Source organism: Nesoenas mayeri (assembly GCF_963082525.1).
Source record: "Nesoenas mayeri genome assembly, chromosome: 17".
NCBI classification, from domain to species: Eukaryota; Metazoa; Chordata; class Aves; order Columbiformes; family Columbidae; genus Nesoenas; species Nesoenas mayeri.
This window is the reverse complement of record NC_137565.1, coordinates 3,389,498-3,416,487: the sequence shown is the minus strand read 5'-3', so window position 1 is coordinate 3,416,487 and position 26,990 is coordinate 3,389,498. Positions and strand designations below refer to the sequence as shown.

Here is a 26,990-nt window from a genome sequence, read left to right as displayed (position 1 = left end):
CATGGCAAAGAAATGCCAAAGAAATGGCCCGTTTGGTTTGATTAATGGTATTTACTGAGGTTGCGCAGTTATGAAACAGATGCCTACGGGGAGCTCCGGCATGCTGCAGTTAAACCACAATACGGTTTTGTGTTGTTTTTTAATGTTCAATTGGTATTTAAAACGCAATAACTTTCCTAGCCAACCTAAATTAAAGCACTATTGGAGAGACATAAAGTGAAACCAATTACTCAGATATGTCACTGGAATCGATCCATTCCTTTTTCCCAGTTTAACATGGTTTAAAGTCTTTTCCCTGTGTTCACAGTGAGAGTTTATCAAAGACTCTCAGATGCTGGGATAAAAAAATCCCATCTAAGTTACTGGCATTATCTGCTGCTTCTTTGCAGCATTGCTTAACAAGTTTGAGAGGGAGAGCAGGGCTCCGTTGTGCTGGGAACTATTTATATCGCCTGTATGAAAACAGTGCTCGCGATTGAGGCTTCAGCCAGTTGTCAGCAGAGAAACAGGGAGGCAAAACACCTCCGGGTGATTTATAGCACATGGAACAGAACAAGCAAGAAACTGCAGAGCAAGGAAACTGAGAGGAGTCACCCTGCTTTTAGCTTTACTTGCCTCAGGTAGCCCAGTAATAATCTTGTACTTGATAAGAGCAGAAAATACATGAAAACCAGCCAAATTCCTTGATGTATTGGCTTCTTTAAGTTGATACATGAGCATTTTTCCAGGGTGGCTGCTACTGATGCTGCAGGCGCAAGAGCAGATACACCCAACGTGGGGCTGCGGATGCTGCCGTGAATTCCCATCTAACCCGAGACAGGGCTGGTGGCACCGCACGGCTCCGGCCGCCGCTCGTGGCCACGATCCACGGGTGGGAGAACCGGCAGAGACCCAGGAGGGCAGAGCAGGCTCCTGTGCAGAGCTCGAGGGCACTGAGATCCTAGACCGCTGCAAAGAGAAGCGCATCTCCGGGCGCAGGAGGTGCACGAGCCCTGCACAAACACAGCCGACGTGCTGCTAAAGCCGACAAGCTTCCCTTTTCTCTTTTGCAATACTTTCCCTCTGAGCCTGCAAAGCTCACTAACGCTCAGCCGGGACAAGCCAAGCTTGCAAATGCCTCCAACTTTATCTGGGTGAACCGCACTGGGTCATTTGTGGGATTGCTGCGCCCCAAAAAGGAGCATTTCATGAAGGAAAACCCCCGCTCTGTGAGCAGGGAGTGACGTCCCACCCCAGCAGAAAGGACACCCCAAAAGCCCTGCCAAGGTGCCCCCGGTACCCACCCAGCTCCGTGCTCTGCTGTGGGGCGGCCGCCTCCTCGTTGTTGGCCTCGTTGGCCATGGAGCGGGTGATGCGGCCTTTGCGCCGGCCCTGGCTGTTGGCGGTTTTGCGACCCTTGGAGGTGACAGTTTCTTTCTCATCGTTGTCTTCCCCGGACGTGTCGTCGTTCTTGTCCCTGCAAAAAGAAAAACCATTGTTAGGTTGGTCTGATTTTTAGGTCAAGCAATTATTTCTCTGCACGTGTTCAAGGATATTTTTTTGTTGTTGGTCTTTTGGCGGGGCAGGTCTGTTTTTTTGGGTTTTTTTGCACACGCAGGCTCTTTTCCTGGCTGGATTGGTGGGGGGGTAATTTGCGGTGGGGTTTTCTTTCTGCAGCTGGCTGCAGCTCCACCACCGAGTGCACGCAGAGACCTGACAGAGACAGGTTTAATACCAGACCATTCAAATTCATCCCTGCCTCCTCCTCATTTATCTTCCTGAAAGGGACCTGCTGGTAAATGTCTTCGTAGCCTAGATATAATGAAGCCAGATGTTCTTTTAAACCAAGTATTAAGCTCATTACAGATAGCTCGCGGTCTGCGTGCCAACCTTTCCCTGCCGCGGCTCTGGTGCTCCCTCCCGATTCGGCGCGAGAGAGGCAGGGCTGGCCGAAAACCTTCATCTGGGAGCGCTCACGTTGACAGCAGTAACGCTAAAGGTGAAGTGCTGCGCTCAGATCGCTTCTCTGACTCCCAGGGGCTCCCGCAACAACAAAACAAGCTGGAGGATCAGATGGGATTTGCGGGTTGATTTGGTTTGTTAAAAAAAAATGTGTATCAGAGTTGCTCTCCCAGTTTGGGAGCAGCAGGGCAGAGGAATGGAGAGCAGAGCATGTTCCGAGGGATGGAACAGCTCTGCTGCGAGGACAAGCTCAGAGAGCTGGGGGTGTTCAACTGGAGAAGAGAAGCTCCGGGGAGACCTTATTGCACCTTTTAGTGCTTGAAAGGGGCCGATAAGAAAGATGGGACAGACTTTTCAGCAGAGCCTGTTGCGACAGGACAAGGGGTGATGGTTTTAAACTAAAGGAGCGAGATTCAGGCTGGATATAAGGAAGAAATTTTTTTTACACTGAGGGTGGTGAAACAAGGGTGCAGGTTGGGCAGAGAGGTGGGGGATGAATCATCCCTGGAGACATCCCAGGCCAGGCTGGACGGGGCTCTGAGCACCCTGAGCTGGTGCAGATGTCCCTGCTCAGGGCAGGGGGGGCACTGGGGGAGCTGGGAAGGTCCCTTCAACCCAAACTGTTCTGTGATTCTATGATTCTCTGCCCACGGAGGAGGTGAGGTGAGCACATGTCGACCCACACGGGGTCGGGCAGCCCTGGACCACGCCGTGCCCCACCACTGCATCCCACTGAGCATCCCCTGCACATCCCACCACCGCAGCCCCAGCCCTCGCTGGAGGTGGCCGCGAGCCAGACAGAGAGGGCTGTCCTTACTTTGTCAGTTCTTCCTTGTCATTTTCTGTTTCCTGCTTGTCTTCTTCCTTCTCTCCCTCCTTCTCCTTTTCTTTCTCTTTTTCATCCTTCTCTTCTTGGCTGCTCCGAGGCATTTGCTGCTGCTGCTGCAAAACAAGGGAGGTAAAACAAAACCATGAGGCGGATACATCGCAGCACCTGGGCCAAACTAAACAGACGCGTCGAAACAATGCTGGGGGGTGAGCGGCCAAGAGGAAAAAGCGCCGCAGGCAGAAGGGACAGGCAGGGCGCTTACGGAGGCCACGGGGGCTGAAAGCTTTCTGGGGAGATCAGAGGGAGTGTGGGATGAGGCCGCCATGCTCTGCCTCCTGTTCCAGGCAGCGGAACAGCCCCTGCAGCTCCCCCGGGGTCCAGCAGCGAGCAGATCAACCCCAGTTCCCTGCAGATGATGGCTTAGCAACATCAGTCACGATTTGCAGCCGGCAGGATGCATTTTGCTGGAGCACAAAGGAGATGGGGGCACCAGAGATGCCCCGAGGCTCAGCGATAGCAACTCTGTGATCTTTTTCCCAAGCATCTGACATGGCCCATGGGGAAAGTTTATGGCCCCGTATCACTGAGAAGGGAAGATGCCCAGCTTCCCACCTGCTCCGTTCCGCCCAGCACCCTGGGTGCAGCCCGTGCACCCAACCGCCCCAGCGCCACTGCTGAACCCGAGGGACACAGCGACTGCAATCGTTCTGGGTTTTGTTCCACCAGCTGCAGGAAGGAGGATGCTGGGGACGCCTGGTTCCCCTGACCTCCCTTCCCTCTGGCAACTGGCAAACCAGAGGCATTTCATAGAGAAGCAGAAATTAGAGACGGAAATGATTTATTAAACCATTCTGCTCCTGGCTAATGCGAGGCTGCTCGCTCCAGGAAACCCACCCGGGCTTGCCCGGCCCCTGCCCAAGCTACTGGGCTTCCACCACCCCTTGGGAAAGGGCTTGGTGATGTAATGGGGGGGAAACTGCCTTAAAGCTGGCTTATCAACAGAAAGTATGATCCCAGGTGGCCTGGTCTGGGCAGCACGCAGCTGTTCAGCAAGCGCAGATGAGGTGTGTCCCGGTCCCTTGAGCCAGCAGGACTGGCCTGTCCCCAGTCTGCAGGAACTGGGAGGCTGCCTGATCATGGGAGTTCCCCAGCAGCGGCGCTGGGTACGAGCTAAACCCTCTGCCCCATGGGCTGCTGCTAAAACGAGAAGTGCAGAGCTGTCAAACTGGGCTTTGGAGCAGTTTAGCAAAAACGTTTCTGATTCTCTCAGGCCCTGCTTCAACACAAGTCCTTCAAACTCAAGTGCTGCCACCGCTGAAGCCCCACGGACTTTCAATTCCTTTTTGTATGGGGCGAGGCAGCTGTGCCGCCAGGAGCCCGCTCAGTAGCGCACGTGTGGCAGCCTCAGCCCCTGCGGCACCGGCACACGCGCCAAACACCCCCGTACCCCATCAGCTCACCCACACTGCACTCCAGGAAGGGCCCCATGGGATGCGAGGCTGTGGGGATCCAGGGAATGGTTGGGACGAGCACTCAATAAACTTAATACTTTCTGAAGTCCACAAATCTCTAAGGCTTGGGGAATAGGCTGTCTCCTGCAGCAACCAGCCAAGGAACACAGGGGTGGAAAAGCAGGGAGACGTGCGAGAGGCCACGGAAGCTCACATGGCATTGCTGGCACTTCTCTGGGGAGACAACCACCAAACTGCGGCACGACAAGGACAAGCAAACCCCAGTGACCCGGCTTCAGCGAGCTACTGTGCATCCCGTTCCTCCAGAAGGTTTCGAGCCCAGCAGGACAGGACATCAAATTAGAGCTTCTCCCACTGCAAAGGAGCATCTCAGTCCAAGGTTGCCCTCTAGTGATTGCCCTGCTCCAGCCACGGCAGGGTGACCCACGCCAGGAGCCAGATGGCACAGCACCCTGCACACAGCGGGAGGGGACGGGAGGGCACCCACCTGCCAGCCCCCTCCTGCCGGGCTGAGATGCACGAAATGCATACATGAGGCAGCAATGCACACGAGGCAGCATCGTCACCACGAGGCCACAGTGAGAAAACTGTCCCCTGCTCAACCCGCGGCTGTGTTCGTGTCCTCATGTGAAGGCAGCTCCCGGCCACAGGCTGCTTTGAACCCCAGCAAACGCGCGGTGATGGCTCATCTCCTGTGCTAGGGCTTGCTGCATGGCAGGGCACCCCAAACACCCTGGAAAGCACCTCTGGGGACGGCCATGCTCACAAATGTCACCTTATATCCCATCCCATCGCATCCCGAGGTACGTGCTGGGCTGGAGGCTGCGGGGATGGCTGAAGCACCCAGAGCCCTGGGGGGCAGCGGCCACCCCGGGGTCCCAAATGAAACCATGTGAGCTCTCAGCTACAAGTGGCATGTGGAGAAAGGAGGTGGGACACCCCCCAGCTGACCACAGCAGCCACTTTGGCCTGTCTGTGCTATGTGCTGTACCCCAAAACCTCAGACATCGCTGCCAGACCGTGGCACAGGACAGTGCTGGGAAGTCACAGCCGGGAACCCTTGAGCTGGCCGGTCCCCCCGGTTGCCCCCACGGTGCACGGGGAGGCTACTGCTATTCTTAGTGCTGGATGCAGACCAGCTCTGGATGATTCAAGGGACGGGACGCCATCCCAAAGCGTGACAGGCCAGGAAATGCTTCCCCAATTAGCAGCCCACGTTTCTCTCTGATTCACACCGCCCCGGTTAGAGGTGGAGCAGCAGGTGGGTCGGCTCTTAGTGGACATGTCAAAGGCCAGCACCAAATCTGCCCGGCTCCTGGCAAGCTTAAACCTCTCTCCACCCACATCCCTGACCCCTGGGGATGAGGCGCCTCATCTCCCGGAGGCAGAGCAGGTACGTGCTCCCCACCTTGCACAGCAAGGTGAAGGGACATGCCCGAGGCCAGAGAAGATGCCTGTGGCAGAGGGCAGGGCTGTCCCTCCCTCCCAGGTCAGAGGCTCTAACCACCGGACCACCCTTCCTCCTCAGCATCACTGCTGCTTGGTTTTGCTGCCGACACATCCTGTTTATTTAAAAAGGCCCCAGGACAAAAATCGCACCTGGGACATGTGAGCAAGAGGCCGATCGTGCTCCGAGTCCACGGGAATGGGCGGCCTCCTTCCCCGTGTGCTCCCCATGCTCCGGCACGAGCTGCTCCATAATTACAAACATCTGCTCACCTCTGCCCCAATTTCCCACTGGCCCCGGAGCAACTGGAGAGGAGCAGAGCACTGCCAGCCCTCCCGGGAACGCCGCGTGTGCCACCGGCCACCCCCTCGCCATGGCCCGTGGGCAGGGACTCGTGCTGGCCCCAGCACCCAGCTGCCCTCAGGGTGACAGAGCTCGCCCTGCCCAGCCAGCTCCATCGGACTGGCACGTCACCGGGATTTCAGCCACTCAAAAGCTCTGGCTCCGAGTGCACTTTCAGGGGACACCGGCTTCCAGGTAGGTCCCGGACAGCGAAACACTGGCCCTGCTGAGAACCGACCAACTCGCTGCGCGTCCCGGCAGCGGGTCTGGCTGGGGGAAAGCCCTGGCGAGGAAGAGGTGCAGCTCCTCCCACTCTGTTTACTTCCTCCGCCGAGGCACTGCCTGCTTCTGCGAGCAGGACGGGAGGGCAGGAGGAGGTGGGAGAAGCAGCTCCCCACCTTTGCCTTCCCCAGCCCCGCCGGAGACGCCTGCCGCCCTGGCACAGAGACGGTGAAACCAGCCAGGAACCCATTCCCGGCCGGCGGCACGGCCTCCGCCTCCAAAACACCCTGCTCACGCACTCCCTGCCAGCTCCGGACCCTCATCTCCCCCCAAATCACTCACCTCCCCGCTCCCCGGCTCCTGCGAGTGGCCGGTCCCCGACAGCCCCATCGCCGGCTCCCGGCCCCTGCTCAGCGCCCAGCCATCCGGGCGCGCTGTGCCTTACATTCTCCGGCTCTGAAGGCTTCCTGACGATTTGCATAGTTAAGCCGTAAACTAACCACAACATTCCTCTTCTGATTTTGCAATCTGCTGGAATAACGTGGTCGCTCTAAGTCGAGTCGATGAATCATCAGCTATAAACCACAGCTCTCGTCACCAGGGCTCACAGTGCTGGCTGCAGCCAGCGTGATTAATCCGCCAGGATGCCAAGCTTAACCTACTGCGCAGGGCTATTTATTTTCCAAAACTTGCAAACCTCCGGAAAAACGACAGCTCCTGCCTTCCCCAGCCCCTCTGCGGTGAGATGTGCCGGGCTGCGGCAGGGGACCGGGGACACACCAGAGCCCCACGCAGAAACCTCCCTTGATGCCCACAGGGCTTGCTGGCATAGAATTATAGAATAGTTTGGGTTGGAAGGGGCCTTCAAAGGTCACCCAGTCCAACCCTCTGCCATGAGCAGGGACATCTTGACCCAGCTCAGGTTGCTCAGAGCCCCATCCAGCTGGCCTGGGATGTCTCCAGGGTATCCCCCAACTCTCTGGGCATCAACCCTGCAACCGAGGCACCCGCGTCCTCTCCCAGTCCCCCCTCGCTCCCTGTTCCACAGCACCCTCAAAATCTACCACCAGTTCCCATCGCTCCAGCCATGTTGCTTGCTGGTAGGGAACTGGTTAGGTCACGGTGTGAGAGCCTGTCCCCAAGCCAAAGTGCCGGCTGGGGGTGACATGTCTCTCTGTGACCAGGTTTTGAGGGTGGACTGGCTGCACAGGGGATGGCATTTGGCTGCCCGCAGGTGCGTCCCCTCCCCTGCCAACATCACGGTGTGCTGGGCTTTTACAGAACACACTACAGAAACCACCAACTCCTGTTTGCTGCTGAAATCAGGAGGGGCCAAAGCAGGACCCCTAAGCCCTGGCACAGCAGGAGCCACTTGGGCCAGGCTGAGCTGCGTGGCAGCTCGTTTCAGGGCTGCTCAAGCCATCCCTGGGCACCGCGGGCAGTGAGCTCCAGGGATTTTGCTCAAAGGCAGCTTAGCATCCCTGGCCACGGGCTCACTGCAGCAGTGCGGGGACATGCGCCAACCCTCTCCCCACCACGTCAAACCCAAGTCTGCCTGGACAGGGGCTTTGGAGGGAGATGTTCCCCACCGGCGTGAGCCGCATCCCTGCCGGGAGCACCCACTCTGTCATGCCGCCTCTCCCATGCACAGGGCATCAGCTCCTCACTTCTCCCACGAGTGACTTCAGATCAATGGCATTTATGATGCTCTCCAGGGGCACTCAGCTGCGGAGCAGGCTCAGGCCCAGGTCATTGCACGCAATCAGGGAGCTGCAAATTAAAACCAGCTTGAGATAAGCTGAAGACAAAAGGCCTACGCTACGCTGGCCAAGAATGCCTGGGGTTTGCTTTGCTGCTTCTCCGGGAGCCTCAGCATGCCTGGGATGGCCAGATGTGTGCGCAGGTGCCTGCTGGCATGACCATGACCTTCCAATGGGGTCTAGCACTGGCACCGTGGGCAGGATGCACTGCGCTCTTTTCGGCACAGCCGGTGGCACTCGGCTCCCACCCCAATCCCCAGCCCTGCAGGACGCTGTGCAGAGCATCTCTGCCAGGAGCTGAGCTGGCACTGCGCATCCACAGCTCAGAGCGTCCCCTCTCCATCACCCCATCCACCCTTCCACCTGCTTCCAAACTCTCCCTCTGGCAGGGCACACCAACGAGAACCGGGGCAGGGATTTACCCACTGAGCACCTGCAGCACCGGCCTCCTCTTTACCCACCGCGCTGCCCAGGCGCCCGAAGGCTCCCCTGCAGCATCCTTCCCCATTTGCCCATGTCATAGCAGAGGTAGAGGCATCAACCACCAAGGTCTGACACCGCATGGCCACCGCAGAGCTCCCCGCACATCCCTACCCATCCCCGGGTGCCAAGCTGGATACAGAGTGCAGCGAGGACGGGTCAAAAATCCATGTGTGTATCACATAACTGGCTCCCAGGGCCCGGAGCCTCTGATCCGATGGTCTGGAACGCCTCAGCCCTCGCTGCCACCCACCGCCGCACAGCCTGGCTTCTCACGACCACGCGCGGCACCCTCTGCTCATGGGAGAAACCACAAAGCAAAACAAGCGGCTGCCAAAACAACAAGGAGAGGAAGAGGAATGTCTGCCGGCGACTTGGCTTTGATCGCCTGCATCCCAGGGCTGGGTTTGATGCTGTTGGCTGTGGAAGTAAGTGGAAAAATCAAAGGGCCAGGCTTGGATTCGATAAGGAGAATGATAACGAGCATGGGGTTTGCTCGGCTCAGCTCCGACCACAACCGCCTGGAGCTGTGCTGCTCCTTCGCCCGTAAACAACAAACTCTGCAAGACAGCAATCATTACACGGCAGAGATGGGAAGCACCACAGCCGTGCACCCTGGAGGGCACCGAACGGGCCCCATCCAGGCTCACCAGCACCACTGGCCACAAAACACGCTGGTGCCAGCAGCAAAGCCGCAGCCAGGCTGGGCAAACCCTGTGTCATCACCCAGGCTGCCGGTGCTGGGGGTGAGCAGCGTGCTGGGGACGCTCCTTGATCTCAGCAAAGCACAGAAGTGATTTCTACAGGACCCTGCTCGCTCAGATCCCTCCTTAAATCACCAAGGGCTTTTCCATAAGAGGAAATGTTTCTTTTCTGGGTTGCTGCTCAGTTTTTTAAAAAGTTACTTGATTGCTCGCAAAGGGAAAAATGACCTGAGGGGAAGAGAGCGTAACATTTGAAAGCAGAGGAGATGAGCCCCCTGCCTTGTCCCAGGTGGGGAACATGTGTTTTGTCCTCCCTGTGGTTTGCTCCACCCCGCACCCCCTGCTCGCACCCCTGGCCGCACGCCCACCCCCTCCCAGCCCTGCCAGGCTGGGGCTCGTGGGACGCCGAGCAGCACCCCTGAGTGCTGCAGACGCACCAGGAGCAAAGCAAGCCCTGCATCCTCATGGAAGCATCCTTCTCCAGCACTTTCAGCTGTGCCTGCTTTAGAAAGCAACTTAGCTATGACACCACCCACTTCCCATCCGTTCCCAGCCAAACCTGGATCACAACAATAGATAAACCAACTCATCCTAAAATCCAAAGGCTTCTGTCACTCCCTGTCCTGCCGGAAAGAAGCCGCAGGTCCCCTGTGGGGATCAGTAATACCCAGCCTGGATCCCAAATCCCCACTCCGAGGAGACTCACGTGGGTGCCGGCGTCGTGGGGCGCTCGCTGGGAGGATGCATCGACGTGCTGCTGGAGAAACACGAGTCCCAACTCGGAGGACAACCGGAACGGGAGCACTCACGTCACTTTTAAGTGACTATTTTATTATTGCTCACTGCAGACGTGATCAGTCTACACAGAAGAGCCCGGCTGTGGTAGCCAAAGAGTCCAGCAGCAAGCGGTCCATCAGCAGCTCGTGATGGTGCTACCCCGGAGGTAAGCGGCTGCGTGTCCCCGTCTGTTTGTCCCCACAGGTCCCGCTGCTGTCCCCAAGCTGCCTGCAGCCCATGAGGCTGCGCTGGGACTCGGGGACCGAGCAGCCATCCTCCCACAGCAATGCACCCTTCGATTCTTTTCCCAAATATGGCCACATCGTTCTCATCTAATCACCCCCAAAACTACAACTGGGATTTCAGGAATGTGCGTTTGCATTGTGTTTGCCCGACTGTGCAGGCTGGGAGGTGACAGGGCTGCGGGGGAGCGGCAATGCGCTTGGCAGGGAGGGCAGGTGGACGCTCCTGTTTTGAGGCACCGAAATGATCACAAAGAGCATCCAGCAAAGCTCAGACAGGCTGCAGAACCCTTGCCCTCACCTGTGAGACCCCCAGCACCACTGTCAGGCTGTCCTGGGAGCCGAGAAGCGCCCAAACTATACCCGGCTGTAGGAGAAGTACAAGAGATAGGTGTATTCCCAGAAACAACCACTTTTCCTGATGGAAATCGGCTTCTTTACAAGTTGTATAACACCAGCTGCTGAGCAGGACCCGCTGCCTCCAAACACACTCCAGCACAGCCCTTGGTGCTCATGTCCCACTGCTTCCCCTAAGGATGGTTTTGGGCCGCTTTTGATGGTCCTGGGGTTTAGCTGGTTTTGTCTGGATTTATTTTTTGGCTATGAGGAGATGTAGATTTAAAGAGCAAGAGCCTGCGCCCAGGGGCACACGCACGAGCACCCAAGGCACAAAAGCTCTGTGAGACATTTCTCTGTGTGAGGCCGCAGTCGATCAGGACCAGGACCACGGGGTCTGGCCGGGTTTGACTTCTCATGGGTTCTGCACCCCCAGCCTGGCCAGGCAGGTGTCCCCAGCCACCAGCAGTGCTGTCACGCTGCAGACCTGTCCAGAAAACAAGCCAAATTCAATCCCCATTGTGTCCCAGCAATGAGCTGACCTGGCCCAGCTGGTGGGATGGGGCAGAACAAGGTGACAAGACAAGCAGGGCCACCTCACACCACGTCCCATCAGCAGAAGATGAACCTCAACACTGACACGTTATTCCAACCATGCAAACTGCTCCGTTACAGACCCCTTTGCAGCCACAACCGCCCCCCTGCCCGCTCTGCTGATAATCTCAGTGCTGTTGGAAATACAGCGCTCAAGTCAGCACAGGCTTAAATGCTTGCAGAAAAATCTACTGGTATTTGTGGCAGCAAAGTTTAGTGGCCACAGCCAGGGCTGTTTCCGTGTCATGTGCCGCATTATTGAACCAGGATTTCATGACAAGTATCTCCCTGTGTCTGAAAGAGAAGTTGTCAAACCCTTTGTCGCTAAGGAGCAGGCACTCCCCGCACTGATGAAAATCAAATTCTTCCCAGAAATAAGTATTATTCATCTCGTTAGCCGCTGTGGTTAACAGAGCGGGGGTACACGCACACTTTGTGGTGGAAGAGGCAGTTTGCAGAGCTCCAGACCTGATCCTGGCAGAGGAGATGGTCAGGGAGGGCTGGACGGTGTCGGTGCCCCACTCCTGTCCTGGGGACGGGTGCACGGGGACACGGAGCCCCTGCCAGCCCCGATGGCTGGGATGGCACTTAAGCGAAAAAAAAATAAATGGGTTGTTTATAAAAACCCAGGCTGGGGCTGTTTATCCGCGTCGGGAATGGTTTGTGTTTGGGGAGGGCGGGACGGGCGGCGGGACGGATAATTCGATGTGGGTTTTGGCAGGGGCAGGGAAGAGGGTGGGCCTGGGAAAGGCTGTCAGCCCTTGGCAGGGGACGGTGCCGGATCCCGGGCAGGTCACACCATGGCCCCCGCCCGCTGGCGCGGCTCCAGCATGGAGGAAGGGGGGTCCGGGCGGCTCCGGTCCCCCCAGCGCCCCGGAGCGAGTCCTCGAAAGCGTCAGTGCTAACGCACAGGGCCTGTTCGCCGGGGATGCATGAGCAGCGTCTGACAGCGGCGCCCGGGGGGACCGGCGTGACGGCACGTCCCGCGAGCCACGGCCGTGACTTCATCCCTCTGAGTCACCCCAGGGCGGGCCGGCGGCTGCCCCGGCCGCGGCGAGTGACCGCGGTGGCTCTGCCTGGCGGGACGGCCACTCGCCCCCATCCCGGCCCTGCACGGGAGCCCCACGGCGTGTCCCCCAGGAATCCCCCGGCACCGCCGTGGGAGGCAGAACCGGCGCAGGCTCCACTGCCACGTGGGCAACGCCGCTCCAAAACCAAAGCGGAATCATTCCGGAATAAAAACCTCACACTCCGCACAGAATAATTACATTGAAATAGAGACACTTGTCTTCCAGCACGGCTTCAGCCCGATGCTGAACGGCTCACCCAGCAAGCGAAGCACCCAGCACTAATTGCCCAGCTTCAATTTTGGTGCCCCTCACTACAGAATAAGGGGTGTTCGCAAAGAGATGCTCTTTGAAATACCTTGAAGAGCGACTGCGACAGCCCCACAGGCGACGCATCCGTACAAGGGCCTTTCATTACAAGCTCATGCAAATTTATGCTTATTACACTGAATATCAGATCAGATCATTTCACCACGACACAAACTTTCTTCTTTTTTTTTCAATGAGAAATTACACACTCGCAAGTTCCTCCTCTTCCCATTGATTCCCTCCTTGCAGGGTTAGATGGCATTTTCCATACCTGAACAAAGAGGATTATTTTAGAAAGCATCTTCATCTCAGGAGCCTCAATAGTCTGCACAATGACCCATCAGATGCGTGCGCCCTTCGCTCGCCCGGAGCACGAGCTCTGCCTCGGAGCGGGCGGCTGCTCCGCTTCTGACAAACTGGAAGCAGAATGATGTGAAGTTCCCACTCTTGGCAGGAGATTTTTAGCAATAAGTGGCAGCTTTATGGGGAATATCCTTTGCCAGGGGACCATCAGCCAGGGAGCAGTGGGATTCTTATTTTTTAATGGACTTTTAATAAGTAGGCCACAATGATCATCTTGACACCAGAGTAGCTTTATTTCTACGTGTAATTATCTCCACTTCGCTCTCAAGCTCCCCTGCAGCCTCCAAGAGCAAATAAGACCACCAACCTCTCCGTGAGAAAAGGAGCAAGAAAACAGCACAGGGCCACTTGAAATGCTGGTTGTATCAGACCTCATCGGCCGCTCTCATCTGATGGAAAAGTCAACCTTTCCTCCTCTCCTCTCCATCAATTCAATCTCACTTTTGGTGTTTAACCGCTCAAACCCTTACCAGCAGGAAAATACATGCTCAGAGCATGGGCAGCACCAGGAACACGGTGCCACATCTCCCGATGCTGCAGGAGGGGTGTCTGCAGCCCTGTCTCCTCCCCACACGCTGCCCATCCCTTCGATGTCCCACCGTGTCACCCGTCCTTCATCCCGTCACTGTCTCTGGTGCCTGAGACGGGGCAGGTGGAGGCAAAGCCCCCGGGACAGCCCAACGCCACCGCTCCCCAGCCAGAGCCCCAGCTCCTCATGATGCTGCACGACAAGGGACCTGCATGGGTTAAAAACAATCCAGGACCCCTGGAACAAGCAGGGATGATGGGCTGAGCCTCGGGGACGGGTTGCTCCCAGCTGAACACACCTTCTGCAGACGCCTAGAGAAGCTGAGCAGCTTTCAAAGGTTCTCACTAAGCAAAAATCCCGCCAGGAGCATCCCTCCGCCCCAGCTCTCCGGATTTACCGGTACCTAACCTCTCCCGTGCTGGTCTGCACAGCCGCCCACTGACCCCGGGAAAGTGGCTCCCATCAGCACGGCGTTCAGGGGAGACCTGGCTCTGTGTAGGCTCTTAAAGCTTGGCCGAACATCCCCCATTCCACCCCAGCATCAGGAAACACTGCTTTGTGTCCCCCCCAGACTCAGGGAGCCGACTCCTCTTTCAAAACTCGATAACGTTCAGGGTGAGCTGTGCTCCAGCACAGCTGCAGTCTGCTCCTGGAGCCCAGCAGCCTCTTCATGATTTTCAAATAGTGCTGTCCTTTACTTGCAAAAAGTCCTGCCTTTTATTACAGTCAATGCAGCAAAGGCTGGCACTGAACGAGGCTCCAAACGGCAGCACAGGATCACGACTGCCCAGGTGGGACCGGACTCATCAGCAAGGGCAAGCATTGCCCAAAATTCTGCAGCCAAGGATGCTTCAGATACTTTTATAAACCAAAATACAAACAGTACCTGCTGGGCACAGGTGGCTGCTGGGGCAGGTAGGCAGATGCGGAGCGTTAGATTGTCCCTCTCCTTCCACACTTATTATTTGCTCAACTTAACAGTGAAACCAGAATGAGCTGTGCTAAATGTCTCCACTGCTAACAAGAAACAAATGTGGCCTCATGTTCTAGTTGCTGTGATCTAACAAAACAGACCATGGTAAACACTATAAAAATGTACTGGAGGGAACCACCCTGTGTTTGCTGGGAGAGCGACTGGATAATCTAATCGGGCTTTATCCATCTCTAATGTCTCTGAAAAAAAGAAGGGAAAATTGGGCTCTGTCCATGACATTCGTCATGTCCCAGCTATTCTGATGTCTTAATGCTGCAGAAATCAAATTGCAGCGAGGCTACCTATCTGCGTCCCCATCGGGATCTAGACCCAAGTGCTGCTTTTTATGGCCATGCAGCGCGAGGAGCTGCTGGTGTCAGTGGTGGCACCGGCCAGGCCAGTTTTTCCATCTCCATCCCCACGTTATCTGGAAAGATACTCCCTTTGCGGTCGCCTCACTCTCCTCATGACGTGGATAATTGTTCACCTCATGGACCTGCGGATCCACCAGCGGGACCTTCCTCTGGTTGAAAGTGTCCGCAGGGACAAAGTACCTGCCCAGAAGGTCAGCACTTACCCAGGCACCTCGGTATCATGGGATCAGCAGCAACACTAGCATATTCATGTCTGATTTTGCATTTTGGCCATGTAACGGCAAGGGTTGATTCAGTCACACACCTCCAGGCACCTGCCCAGCCCCTAACCAAAGGGTTAAGGATCTCCTCTGCATTCAGTGCCCTGTGCCCAGCACGCTGCCCTGTGCCCATCGGCTGCAGAGGGGACAAAGAAACGGGCCTCACTCGATGCTCGGACAGAGTCGCAGGCTGTGCAGGCAGCCCCGTGCTAGTCCTGACGTGTGGCCAGGTTTTCTGCGTTCACTCCATCCTCTTTTTCAAGCATCTTGGGTTTGTTGTTTGCTTTTTTAAAGCTACCGCGACTTTGGCACGGAGATGGACAAACATCAACTGCCAGAAAACAGCCTGTTCTGAAAAGCTACACAGAGCAAAACCACAGCCCCACTGCAGCCTGCAAGCGAGATCTCCTTCTGGGGAGGCGAGAAAAGAAGCATTTGGGGTGCTCAGAGAAAGCGCTGCTGAGAAGCTGCGAGTGCGAAGCCCTGCAGCTCTCCGGGACAACGTTTCCATGTGCTTCAACAGCTCTTACCTGGCTCTTCCCGCGCCGCCGGTAATTCCTTCTTACAAGGTTCTTGTAATTCTCATTCTTCTTGGTCAGGTAGTAGTACAGGACGCAGTCTGCTACCGTCTGCAACGACACGGGCACGTCAGGGAACAGAATGTCCCGGTCCCTCCCTCTCTGGAGGTGCAGACTTCCAGAAGCAGCGTTCGGGCCCTGCCATTGCCAGGTCTCCTGCTGCTCCTGAAGATCTGCAGCTTCCCCACAACTCCCTCCAGAGCCCTTCAGTGGAGCTGGAAGCGGGGACAGCACACTCAGTCTGGTAAAGGCCCAGCTCTCCCGGGGGACAGAGCGGGGCCATCCCGCAGGCAGGAGATGGGGGTGCGGAGCAGACAGCACCCCCGCTGGGAGGGGAGCAGGGGGTGGGCTGACCCCAGGTGACCGTGACAGCTCCAGGCAGGAGCAGCAGAGCCGCCTGTCACCCTCTGTCGCGGGTACGTGCGGCACAACCTGCCACGCGACTGTCGGCCGGCGTTATTTCCAGCCGCTGAGCTCACCGGCTCGAGCGCAGGCGTCTTTCTCAGGGCCAGACTGAGATCCCGGCGCTCGGGAGCCACCAGCCCAACTCCAGCGGTTGGCTCCACGAGCACCGTCCCAGATCGGATACGTTAGGAAAAAAACGAGCCGCATAGGAGAATTCTGGAATGCAGGAGGATTCTGCTCCTGACCAGCACAGAGCGTGCCGCCCTGGGAAAAGTCCTTTCCTGAACCGAACGCTGGTCTGGGCTACACCCTCACATATGGGCTGAGCAGCTGCAGGAACAGAACTGAGCCCGCGGAGCCATCCTGCCCGCGAGAGCCGGGAGCAGGGCGCTGGGAGCAGGGCACCGGGAGCAGGGCGCTGGGGGCGCAGGGGCGCTGCGCTCCCCCTCGGCAAGGAACGCAACCATTTGCAAAAACAGATTGCAACTTTTAAAGTGTTAATTGGATCTCCTTCTAATCTAGCCGTGATTATACACACACACGCGAACACAAAAACTTACAGTCATCTGTTCCAAGGGCTAAGATCACTATTTTTTTATAATGCAATTTAAAAATCTATTAATTCATTACATTGAGCCATACTTTGCATCTCTCTCCAACAGGATAATGGATGTGTTCTGTATCATAATTACAGCCTGATTTACAAATGAGTACAAATAAAATTAGAAGACATTTTACAGCTTGGAACACAGGCTGGATTGTGAGCATCATCCAAGTCCCACCACTTTCGGCTTTAACAAGAGGGAAAGGCTGGAAAGAGCCCGGTATCTTACAGCGACAACAGCAGCACGAGTTGCTGCTGGCCTCTGCTTGCTGCTTTGGGCAGGGAAGTCAAGATCTTCTAAATTTTTTCCCCATCTTGTGTCGTGCAGAATCAGAGAACAGTTTAGGCTGGAATTGAAGACCTCTGCAGGCCACCCCCCAAATGCAGAGGGGTTCCCCCAGAGCGAGGGGACACTGTAGATTAGACACCACACGAGATGGGCAGAGGATGCAACTAACTGCAAGGACCAGAGGAGCAGCAGCTCCCAAACGTGTCTTGCTCAGGAGAGCACCTGCTCCATCGCCGCCTTTCCAGGCTGGGTCTGTCCAGGATCTGCCCACGCAGCCTGTCCCACGGCGGGTACCTGGCCTTGCTCAGAACAGGACCAGAGACTCATTCTTCCTTCACATCTCTTTTTCAAACCTTTCAAAGAATCATTTTGGTTGGAAGAAACCCTTAAGATCATCGAGTCCAACCATAACCTAAATCTAGAATTAACCCACGTCCCTAAGGGCCTCATCTATGCATCTTTTAAACCCCTCCAGGGATGGTGACTCCACCACTTCCCTGGGCAGCCTGTTCCAAAGCATCACAACCCTTTCCATGAAGAAATGTTCCCTAATATCCAATCTGATGAACTGGGACTCAGGCCACCCACCAGATCCCTTTGCTGAGCAAAGAGGGGACCCCTCCGCTTCGCGCTGGGCAGGCAGGTGGACACCCCCTGTGCGACAGCCTGGCTGGTGCAAAATGCCTCCAGGAGCTGCTGGAGAGCACATCCCAAGGTGGGCTGTGATGCCCGCACACCAAGCTGGGTGCATTCCCACATCTTGCGGTGCTGAGCTCCGCGTCTCTCCACAGCCGAGTCAGTCCCTTGTCTCTGTGGGGAGTGGGAGGTGTCTGCACCATGCCCAGGGCTCTGAGCCACCACCGCACACAGACACCCAGTGTCCGCCGGCCGCTCCAGCACCAGAGCCAGTGGTGTGATGGAGAAGAGACAGCACAAGCAGGTTAAAGCCAAGGCAGGGAGGCTTACCTTCCTGTCCAGAAAGGATGCGATCAGGCCGAAGTTCTTTGGATGCTGCATGAACCTGCGGGAGCGAGAGGGAGGGGGTTAGTGTGGTGCCGGCCCCGACCCTCCTCGCAGCTGGGCTGCCATGTCCTGCACACCCCGAGCAGCAAGGCCGGCTCCCTGAGGGACTTGGGAGGTTGAGAAAATATTTGTCTGCTGCTCAGCGTCCCAGAAAGAACAGAACTTTAAATTTAGCCCAGTGGAGCTGGGCTGGTTGGAAGCTTCGATGCACAGATGTTCATCACGCGGTGGGAGAGGGCAGGAGGGCTGGCAGTGCCCCACAGCTGCCTGTCACTCTGCTCCATCCCATGGCCACCCCAGCCTGTACCAACCGCAGGACGGGCACAGAGGGCAGCTGCACACCTGGCTGAGGCCTCAGGATCTGGCAAGGAAAGGGCAAAGCATCACCATCAATGGCCAAGCACAAGCACCCTGCAGCATGGCCGGCGGTGCCCCTGCTGCTGAGCAGGACCCCAAGCCTGGTTGGGCTGCCAGACACAGCTGCAAAGGACAGGAAGGGAAACCCAAACCCCAGGAGGAAGCACAGAGCTGCCACGTTGCTGAGTTGCTCAAGAGATGCCTGGTGAGGGATGTGCCTCCTGCCCAGCGAACGAGGGAGCTGCCAGCAGGCTCGGGAGGGAGCGTCGCCTGCCGCGGGAAAGCTGGCCCTGCGTGCAAAGACGTCTCCTCCAACAAATCCCTTCGCCTAGCTGGTGGGGAAGTGCTGATGGCAACAAGCCCATGGCAGGAGGTGCTCCCGCTGGCAGGACAGTTAACCAGTGTGTGGCCAAAGCACGGGGAGCCCAGCGAGTGGTGATCTTGTGCCAGGGCTGGGGCACAAGGCAGAGCAAGGGATCTCATCCCCACTGCAGCCAGCGCGAGGCTTTTGTGGGTGACAACATGGGATGGGGAGGGTGTAGGAGCATGGACGGCAACAGGAGCGTGATGCTCGGGTGCTTAACAGGATTCCCAGTCTCTGTCCCACAGGCAGCTACAGCCTTTCTGCCATCGGGTGTCTTGCACAGTAAGACTTATCTCCCAGATATAACACAGACACCAAGGAGATCACCTAAGACACGTGAATAAATAAGAAAAAATAAACTAGAAATGCTAGGAAAAAAGAGAAGAGAAAAGCAGCTGGGCTGCTCAGCCTGCAATGGGAGCACAGCTCTGCAGCTGTACATGGCACAAACCACAGGCTGACCAAGGGACAGGCGTTTCAAGGCCACGTTATCAATGATGCTAACACAGTGTCAAGGGCAATGCAGATGACAATCCACTGTTTTTCACCGGCCAGGCCGTGTCCCCATGATGAGGGACAATGCTGCATTCACACCATGCCCAGCACCACAGGGCCGGGATGCTGAGTGGGACCCAGGGGCACCGCAGCCATCCCTGCTGCTCCACCTAAACCACAGCCCCCTGTGAGCCGACTAGTGACGGGCTCTTAATAACGAGATCTGAAATCCTGCCCAGAAACAAATAAATCAGACTCTTCCTCATGGTTATGTTTTGATAGCTAAAACAGTTCAGACCTGGAGCCTGTCGGCCTTGCTGTTCTCTGCAGGAGCCCCTGCCCTCAGGGCTGAACAAAAGGTCGCACCAGGTTTTCACGGTCTCAGGAATAAGCCACCTCTGGGTTATGGATGACACATGGGGTTCACCTCAAAAACCCAGGGAGAACTGCGGCACACCAGGCAGCTCAGCTACCCACACACCGCGATCGGGCAGGACTCCCTCAGCTACCCTTACAGCTCCAAAGCACCAACCTCTTCAAACGAGCTTTGTGAGAGCCCTGAAATCCTGCTGTATTTATGCCTCGAGCTCTGCATCACCCACGGTGATGACACAGAAACCATCGCACATGGCAGGATGCAGGAGCTGGGTGTGGATTCTTCCAGCCCCATTAGCCAGGCCCAGCCCCGCCATTAAAGAACAAGTAATTAGCCTTTGCGTCATTTGTGGGCAAGCCTTGCTGTTTGGAGAGTCACATTTTAAGGCTAATTAGCAATGAGGATTCTCCTCTACCAAAGGTTTGGAAGGCTGTTTGCTTGTTTTGTTCTTTTTCGGTCCATCTTGGCAATTAGTTATTTCAGCTGCAAACGGGAGTCGTCACGAGCAGGGACGGGAGGAGAGATCCTGGACACGGAGAAGCTTCCAGCGTGGCTGGCCGTGGGCCTGCTGGTAACCCACAGAGCTGTCCCATGATTGTGTGGAGGCCAGATTAAGGTGGTCCTGTTGCAAGGGACGAGGTGGCCCTGTCAGACCCCTGTGTCCCTCGTGTCTCGAGCAGCGAGCTCCGGCAGAGCTCATCCTGCTGCAAGCTGAACTCCAGCTCTGCTTTCAGAGACACTCAGGGCACACTGGGGACACCATGGATGCTCCGTGTTCTCTGTGCAAACACATCCAGCTCCCCACTGGGCTGTGAGATACGGCAGAGTCTGGACCCACAGCGTGGCTGGCAGCACAGTGGTACCCAAGGAGGGGATCAGCATCCCCCAGGTGATCTCAAGCACTAAAGTGAAGCTGTTCTCAAGCGCTGCTTGCAAACAAGAGGCAGCACCACAGCCAGAGTGGGCAGGTACCTGGTGTGGGAATGCACCCAGGGATACAGCGGCCAGTGGGAAATCCTGCTGAGCACAGGACCGAGCGCTGAGGGACAGGTGCAGGCTGGAAGCTGCAGCCTGAGGGGGTTTGCATGGGGGTGGGTGGTGACAGCCCCAAGAATTCCTCTGGACACACAGCGCCCGAAGGACAGGCATGTAAATCCAAAAATGTAACAGTGTATGGAGCACAGCTTCACTGGCTTTGTCCTTAGACTGGCTGATACGACAGGATATGCAGCAGCAAAGAAACTTCTAATAAAATTTGTAGTTCTCAGCCTGTCATGAGCAGCAGCTTCCATCGCCTCTACAACAACCACACAGAACCGCCTGAGGTTTCCGTGCAAGTGCATCACCCTGTGCCCAGGTCCAAGGTGACACAGGGACCATGGCTGTGTCCCTCCAGGACTTGACAAGCCCTTGGGAAATTCATGACTGTGCTAGGGCACCTGGCCAAAGCACCGCACGGGTCCCAAAGGCTACATGAGGAGGTATGAGGGCTACACTCACTTTTCCCGGAAGGTTTCTTTCTCCTGCTCGCTCCACATGTTCATCACCTGCCGATCCTTGTAGACCTTCATGGGGTCATCCATGAGGCCGTTCATGTTGATGAATTTAATGCGCTGCTGGTCAGCATCGTAGAGCATGGGCGGGATGACGGCGAGCTGGCGCATCTGCTTCTCCAGGTTCTGTGGGGAAAAGCAGAGAGAACAGTTGGTCAGCACCACGGGCCCGCAGGGACCACAGGGGACAGATGTTCGGGAGGAAAGGACAGGCGGAGGAACAGCAGAATTCAAAAGCAAGCACTAGACAGCTTTATTGCTGGGGTAATTGTAAATTAAACGCTGAAAGAGGCTATCGCTGTCAGCCAGGAAACAATTAATCTTTCATTTTGAAATAAAAGGCTTTAAGATACCATGTGGAAATGCCTGACTTAAGCAAAACAGCTCCTGATCATGACGAGGGACAAGTCAGAGCAGCAGTTGCACAGGGAATGCAAACCCTTTCCAGCCACCAAACCCATGGCCACGTGGAGGTTCAGCGCCCACCCCAAACTGCAAGAGAGGAGGGTCAGCTCCGCAACGCTTTCTGAAAGGGAGGGCAGAGGGAACTGTCGTGTTTCCCTTCCACAAGAAACCTAATGTTGTTCCAGGAGGTTTCAAATGTCACTGTAACAGGGCTGTCATTCCTTTCTTTCCTCTTACGCCAACACCCTGGGACAGAATTTGCTGCCTGGGAGGACAGAAGGATGCTCTGGGCACCTCTGTCATTTGCTAGAAGCACCGTCACTCTGAGTCCTCCCTGTCACCTGGGATGGCACCGGTCAGACACAAATTCCAACCCTTGACTCCTGAAGGCCAGGTCTCGAGTGCTCTTATTTTAACTTACAGCCAGACACCGGTTCCACAGGGAACTGTAACATCCACACCTTCCAGAACCACCTGGCTTCCCCACCATGACTGCTCAGACCCAACCTCCTCTTCCTAACACACATCCCTCTGCACAGACGCAGGCGTTTCAACTCATTTCATCCCCTGCCTCATCCTCACCAGGAAGCGTTCTGTTCAGCAGCCAGCTTCTTCAGCTGCCCTGCGGGTGTCACCTCATGGCAGGTGGCCCGGGACAGCCCACAGCCAGAGCATCGACCCTGACCGAAAGCAGCAAGCGCTGTGCAGAGCCCTGAGAGCTGTGCTCTGCCGCCAGCGATGCTCCCCGGCGCTCACCTCCCTGCGCCTTCCAACCCCGTGGAAGAGCTCTGGTGCTCAGCAGAAGGTTGTTGGGGTGGAGTTGAGCAGCACATGGTGCAGGAGGTCGCAGACCTAACGCTCCCCTTGGCCACAAGCTCTGCAGAGCTGTGAAGTTTCCCTGTTTCTGAGATCTGTGTCCTCTCGGTCGCCAGCTTAACTGGCAAACAGCAAACGGGGACCTGGGGCAGGGAGCGAACTGGGTGTGCAGGCAGCAAACGCCCCAGCCACGGCGGGCAATGGCTGCTCTCCCCTCCCAAACGCGCTCCGCTCGCTGCGGCTCGCCTCCGTGCCAAGAGAGCGGAACCCTTGTGAAACCAGATCCAACCCAAGCCAAGGTCATGGGGATGTTTCGAGATGAATGGAGCTCTCCCAGAAGATCGTGGGCCAACTGGCTGACGTACAAACCATTCATTCCATAGGATTCCCCTGTGTCGAGCCGCACAGCCCATTCAAAACAAAACGGAACAGAAAAACCCCTCCACCCGGCAGCCAGGGCGCCGGCTCCCTCCTCACCTCTGCTTCCAGCTTAAACTCACAGCCCGGAGGTGCCGGTGGGTGCTGCCTGGGACGAGCAGCATGCTGGGGTTTCATGTCCCTAAGAGGAATTTGAATGCCAATAAACTCTACCCACTGGCCACTGGCTCCTGGGGCTCTTTGCTCCCTGTTTTGCCCCTGCAGAACCACTGCCCAGCTTTGTTACACCGCTCGGGTGGCTGGAAAGATGCTGCTGGGTATTAAAGGAACACCTCACTTGGGATCCTGTGCAGAAAGTGTATAAGGCATCATGGCAACATCCCCAACCTCAGCATGGCCTGAATGTGGTGCGATTTGGGACAGATTTCACCGTGGGATCTGGCCGTGCTCTCCTGGTTTCCTCAGAGAGGTGTGGAGTGAGGGGTGAAGAGGAGGAGAAAGGACAACCTGGTCTCACCTCTTGTTCTGAGAGCCCGTCGATGATCTCGGACACCTCGTGCTCGCTGCGTGCGGCCGACATGGCGAGCCCGCCGCTGCCCCTCTGTCCTACCCTGCTGGGAAAGGGCGGCGAAACACTCAGACACTGATGCTCCGCGTCATTAGCGGCAAACCACATTCATGACACCTTGTTGTTGACCTCCATAATGACCATAACCCAACACCCCACCCAGGCCACCCCATCCCACACCTGACAGTGAAGCCCAGAGAGCATCATCCCCGGTGTCCCTCAAACCACCTTCCTCACCTGTGTCAACCTGGGCCACTACAACAGAAAGGACGTTTCATACCCAGCCATACTTTTCCCATATTTTCTCCTGTTTACCACACCACAGCGTAAAGGCGTCAGCACCAGCACCAAGCAGTCAGTGCTGATTGCAAATGTTGCAGGAAATTCTAAATCACAACCAGCGATTGACATTTACCCCACCCAATATCACTAAATTTAACAGCCACGCATCCCAAGGAATTAAAACTTTTCCTGTTAATCACATAAAAGCTCTAAACATTTCTGGGTCCCATTTCTCCCCTTCTCTTTAAGATAAAATAAAGCCACCATTGAGGGAGTTTGGGAGCACCCTGTTGTGTGCGGGGTGCGAGGATGGGACGCTGGCACAAAGGTTCACATTCTGCACACAGCAGGTGTGCCTGGGCAAGATCCTGGGGCTGAAATGAAGGACGGAGCGTTTTCAGCAAGAAGGGTGGAGATAATGAAATCGTGTCTCTTCCTGGCAGAAAACAATATGACCTCCATTGCGCTTCCAGTGAAGAGGAGAAAACACAACAGCGGATGGGAAGGACAGGGGACATCCCTTTCACTGAGACACTTTGCTCCTTCATATCATCCACAGTTATTCCTGTAACCTCTACAGATGTTTCTTCCCCTTGCCCATGCTCCGATCAAAGCATGTGCATGTATTAAATCATCGACATGACCAAATCCATCTGCGAGTCTTGTATATCTTCATTTAGGCCCACCAGCGAGGCAGTAATTAGTGCCGTCCCAGGCAGAGGAGATGGGCAACCACATTCCTGACATTTTTCCTTCCCTCTTGGCTCTGTGATGAGCCGCCCTGGGGAAGAAGCAGCAAAGCTACATGTCTGCTGGCTTCTGCCTTCAACTAGAAGGGGAGAAAAGGGACCGGTGGCCACCCCAGCCCGCTCCTCCCGCAAACAAACCCCGCACCCATCCCCAAAGAAAAGAGAAAGGCTGTCTGATACCAGCTCAGCCCCTTCCTACCGCTTCTCCTCTAACCTCTGCATCCGCTCTTGCAGTTCCCGCTGCTTCCGAATCTCCGGGAATTGCTTCTCATAGTATTCCCGCACTTTGCTCTCTTTGGCACGGCGCCGGGGGTTGTTTTCGATGCGCTCCACTTTTTTTTCCCAGGCCTCCATCAGCTGGTCATAGCGCTGGCAAAACTTCTGTTCCTGGAAGGGCAGAGGGAGAGAAGCAGCTCAGGAGATGCCTGGGAAGGGCAGCTCCTCCGGCCTTTCCCCCGATGGCTGCTCAGGCTGAGCACGAGTCACGTTGCTTCCATAAATACGGTTTATTAGGACACGGACACGCTCCAGGGTCTGGTCCCAACCCCAGGGGAAATTCTCAAAGGTAGGTCATCAGGTACCCTCGGGCTTTTCCCTTCCAGCCGCAATACAAAGTGGTAAAACCAAGACTGCAGCCCAGTGTGGCTTTGTTCACCCACCACACATCCTGCCTGAGCATCCTCCAGCATCTTGGGTGCTTTATCGGCTCCCAAACCCTGGTGCTGGGGAGGGAACCCCTGCCCCAACACACTGGCCATGCACGGGGAGAGGGCAAGTCACCTGCCTGAGGCCACCAGGCAAGAAGGGACCAAAACGTGGCCTTGGCAGGGGATACAGGAGGGCAGGGATGGTGGCCTGGCCACACCACGATGCCACCAGCTCCTCCACCATCCTGGAAAGCAGAAGCGTTTTGTCAGCTACTGCTCCTCCTCTTTGGCTCAGGAGCGGGACGAGCACAGATTCACTGATGGCAAACCCGGGTTCTGCTGAAACACGGTGCCGTGAGGGGTTTCCACGCCACGTCCCCCCCAGGTGACATCCTCATAGCACACCTGATCCAGCTGCCCACGCGGGTTCATCACCACACTCCTCCCTGGGACTGATGAGACCATTCCAGTAACCACAACATTAAAATAACATTTGCAACACAAATAAGCCTCTGCCCACCTTTCCCCAAATTGCTCGTCCCTCCTCCAGCCACCCTCCTGCTGGCAGAAAACGCCCAGGAACAGGTGAGGTCCCCACCAGCCGAGGCTGCGACAGAAGCGATGGTGCTCAGCCTTCTGTGAAAGCAGCTGGGGGGCCAGAGGGGGTTTTAAGGTTCCATTTTGAGTGAAACATTTTGAGCCTTCTAGGTCCCAAATTGGGAAGCGAAAGCAGATGTCGTTCTGCCAGGAACTCAATGGCAAACCACAGGTCACCTCCTGTTCCCCCCACCGCTTTCCAGAACAGGCAGCTCGGCACCGGCACCGCAGAGACAGTAATCTCATCTCTCGCCATCGCTGCCCGCGGCTGCAGGGAAGTCCGAAGCTGCAGGATTTCCCCCATGTGCTCTGCTCTTGTCTTGCTCACTCTTGGCCACAAAAAAAAGAGGTAAAAAAACCCCCAAAGCAATAGAAACACCCAGTTCCAGGTCAGGAGGCAGCTGGGTTATCCCAAGCCAGGCAGTCAGTCATGCTGGGGACCCCATGTCCATAGCCCAGCACCGGTGCCAGGCACCCACAGCAGCCCATGGTTGGCATCACACCGATCCTGGCACGGGGGTTTGGTCCAGGCAACCCAGATCTGGCACTAACCCCAACGCAGCGACACATCCAGCAGTTCTGGGGCCTTCTGGAGGCACCTTGACAATAAAGTGGGGTGGACAAAGCACCTCCACCCTGTGGCTGATGCAGATGAATGCTTCCCTCCCGCAAATGAATTAATTCCCATTGTCACACCTGGAGCCAGGTGTTCCTGCCCTGCATGGAGGCACAGGAGATGATCAAGTTTCAAAGGGAGCTAAAGGAAACAGCCATAAGATGAGAGCAAGGAATGAGAACAAAAATAAAAATGCCTTAAAAGTCAAGGAAGGGCAAGGAGCTATGGGTAATGCCAACAAACCATGGCAGCTCCCAGAAATCTCAGCTGCCGTCTTTCTATCCCCCGAGAAGTGATGCTATCACCCCCCTGAAAACGAGCGCTCCCACCCTGCCAGCAAATCTGCTGCATCCTCCTGCTTTCAGAGCATCGCATTTGGGAAAAGGCTAAAAATACCTCGCAAAGTTTATCAATGCTCAGCGCCGGGAGGCAGCCGGTGCCCCGTGCGGTGTGCCAGCCCCGCGCTGGGGAACAGCTTTGAGGTTTCGGAAGGTTCTTCACCCCCATGGGAAGGAGCGGGCGCTGGGTCCCGCTGGCATGGCCCCGGCAGAGCCGCCTGCTGTTCCTTCTCCTCCCCTCTTTGGGACAACCCGATAAAAGCTTTATCCAGAATTCCTCTTTTAAGGAACTGGTAGGTGCAGATGGAAAAAGCAACACCAGCGTCACACGGCTGATTTCCCCGGTAGCAGGACGGGCAGCACCAAAGGTCCCGGCTCGGCCCCCAGGGCACAGCTCTGCCAGACGCTGCTCAAATCCTGCTGACTTGCATCTGCTTGTTAAAGCCCCTTCCCACCATGGAGCACAGAGATCCCTCCTGCCACACGAGCTTCAAACCCCAGCACAGCCGGGCTGGTTTGCGGCATCCCC

General features: G+C 56.3%; 1 protein-coding gene across 1 annotated transcript in view; it reads right to left on the bottom strand.

Moving 5' to 3' along the window:
- The window catches only part of NCOR2 (nuclear receptor corepressor 2), a gene marked incomplete at its 5' end in the record, with an annotated part of 147,423 nt that overhangs the window by 54,177 nt on the left and 66,256 nt on the right, over positions 1-26,990 (bottom strand). The window contains 7 exons of the mRNA XM_080355363.1: positions 1,284-1,456; positions 2,759-2,883; positions 15,552-15,650; positions 17,864-17,918; positions 21,013-21,191; positions 23,182-23,278; positions 24,463-24,650. Of these exons, the coding sequence (XP_080211489.1) occupies positions 1,284-1,456; positions 2,759-2,883; positions 15,552-15,650; positions 17,864-17,918; positions 21,013-21,191; positions 23,182-23,278; positions 24,463-24,650 (916 nt within the window). The remainder of the gene's footprint in view (positions 1-1,283; positions 1,457-2,758; positions 2,884-15,551; positions 15,651-17,863; positions 17,919-21,012; positions 21,192-23,181; positions 23,279-24,462; positions 24,651-26,990) is intronic.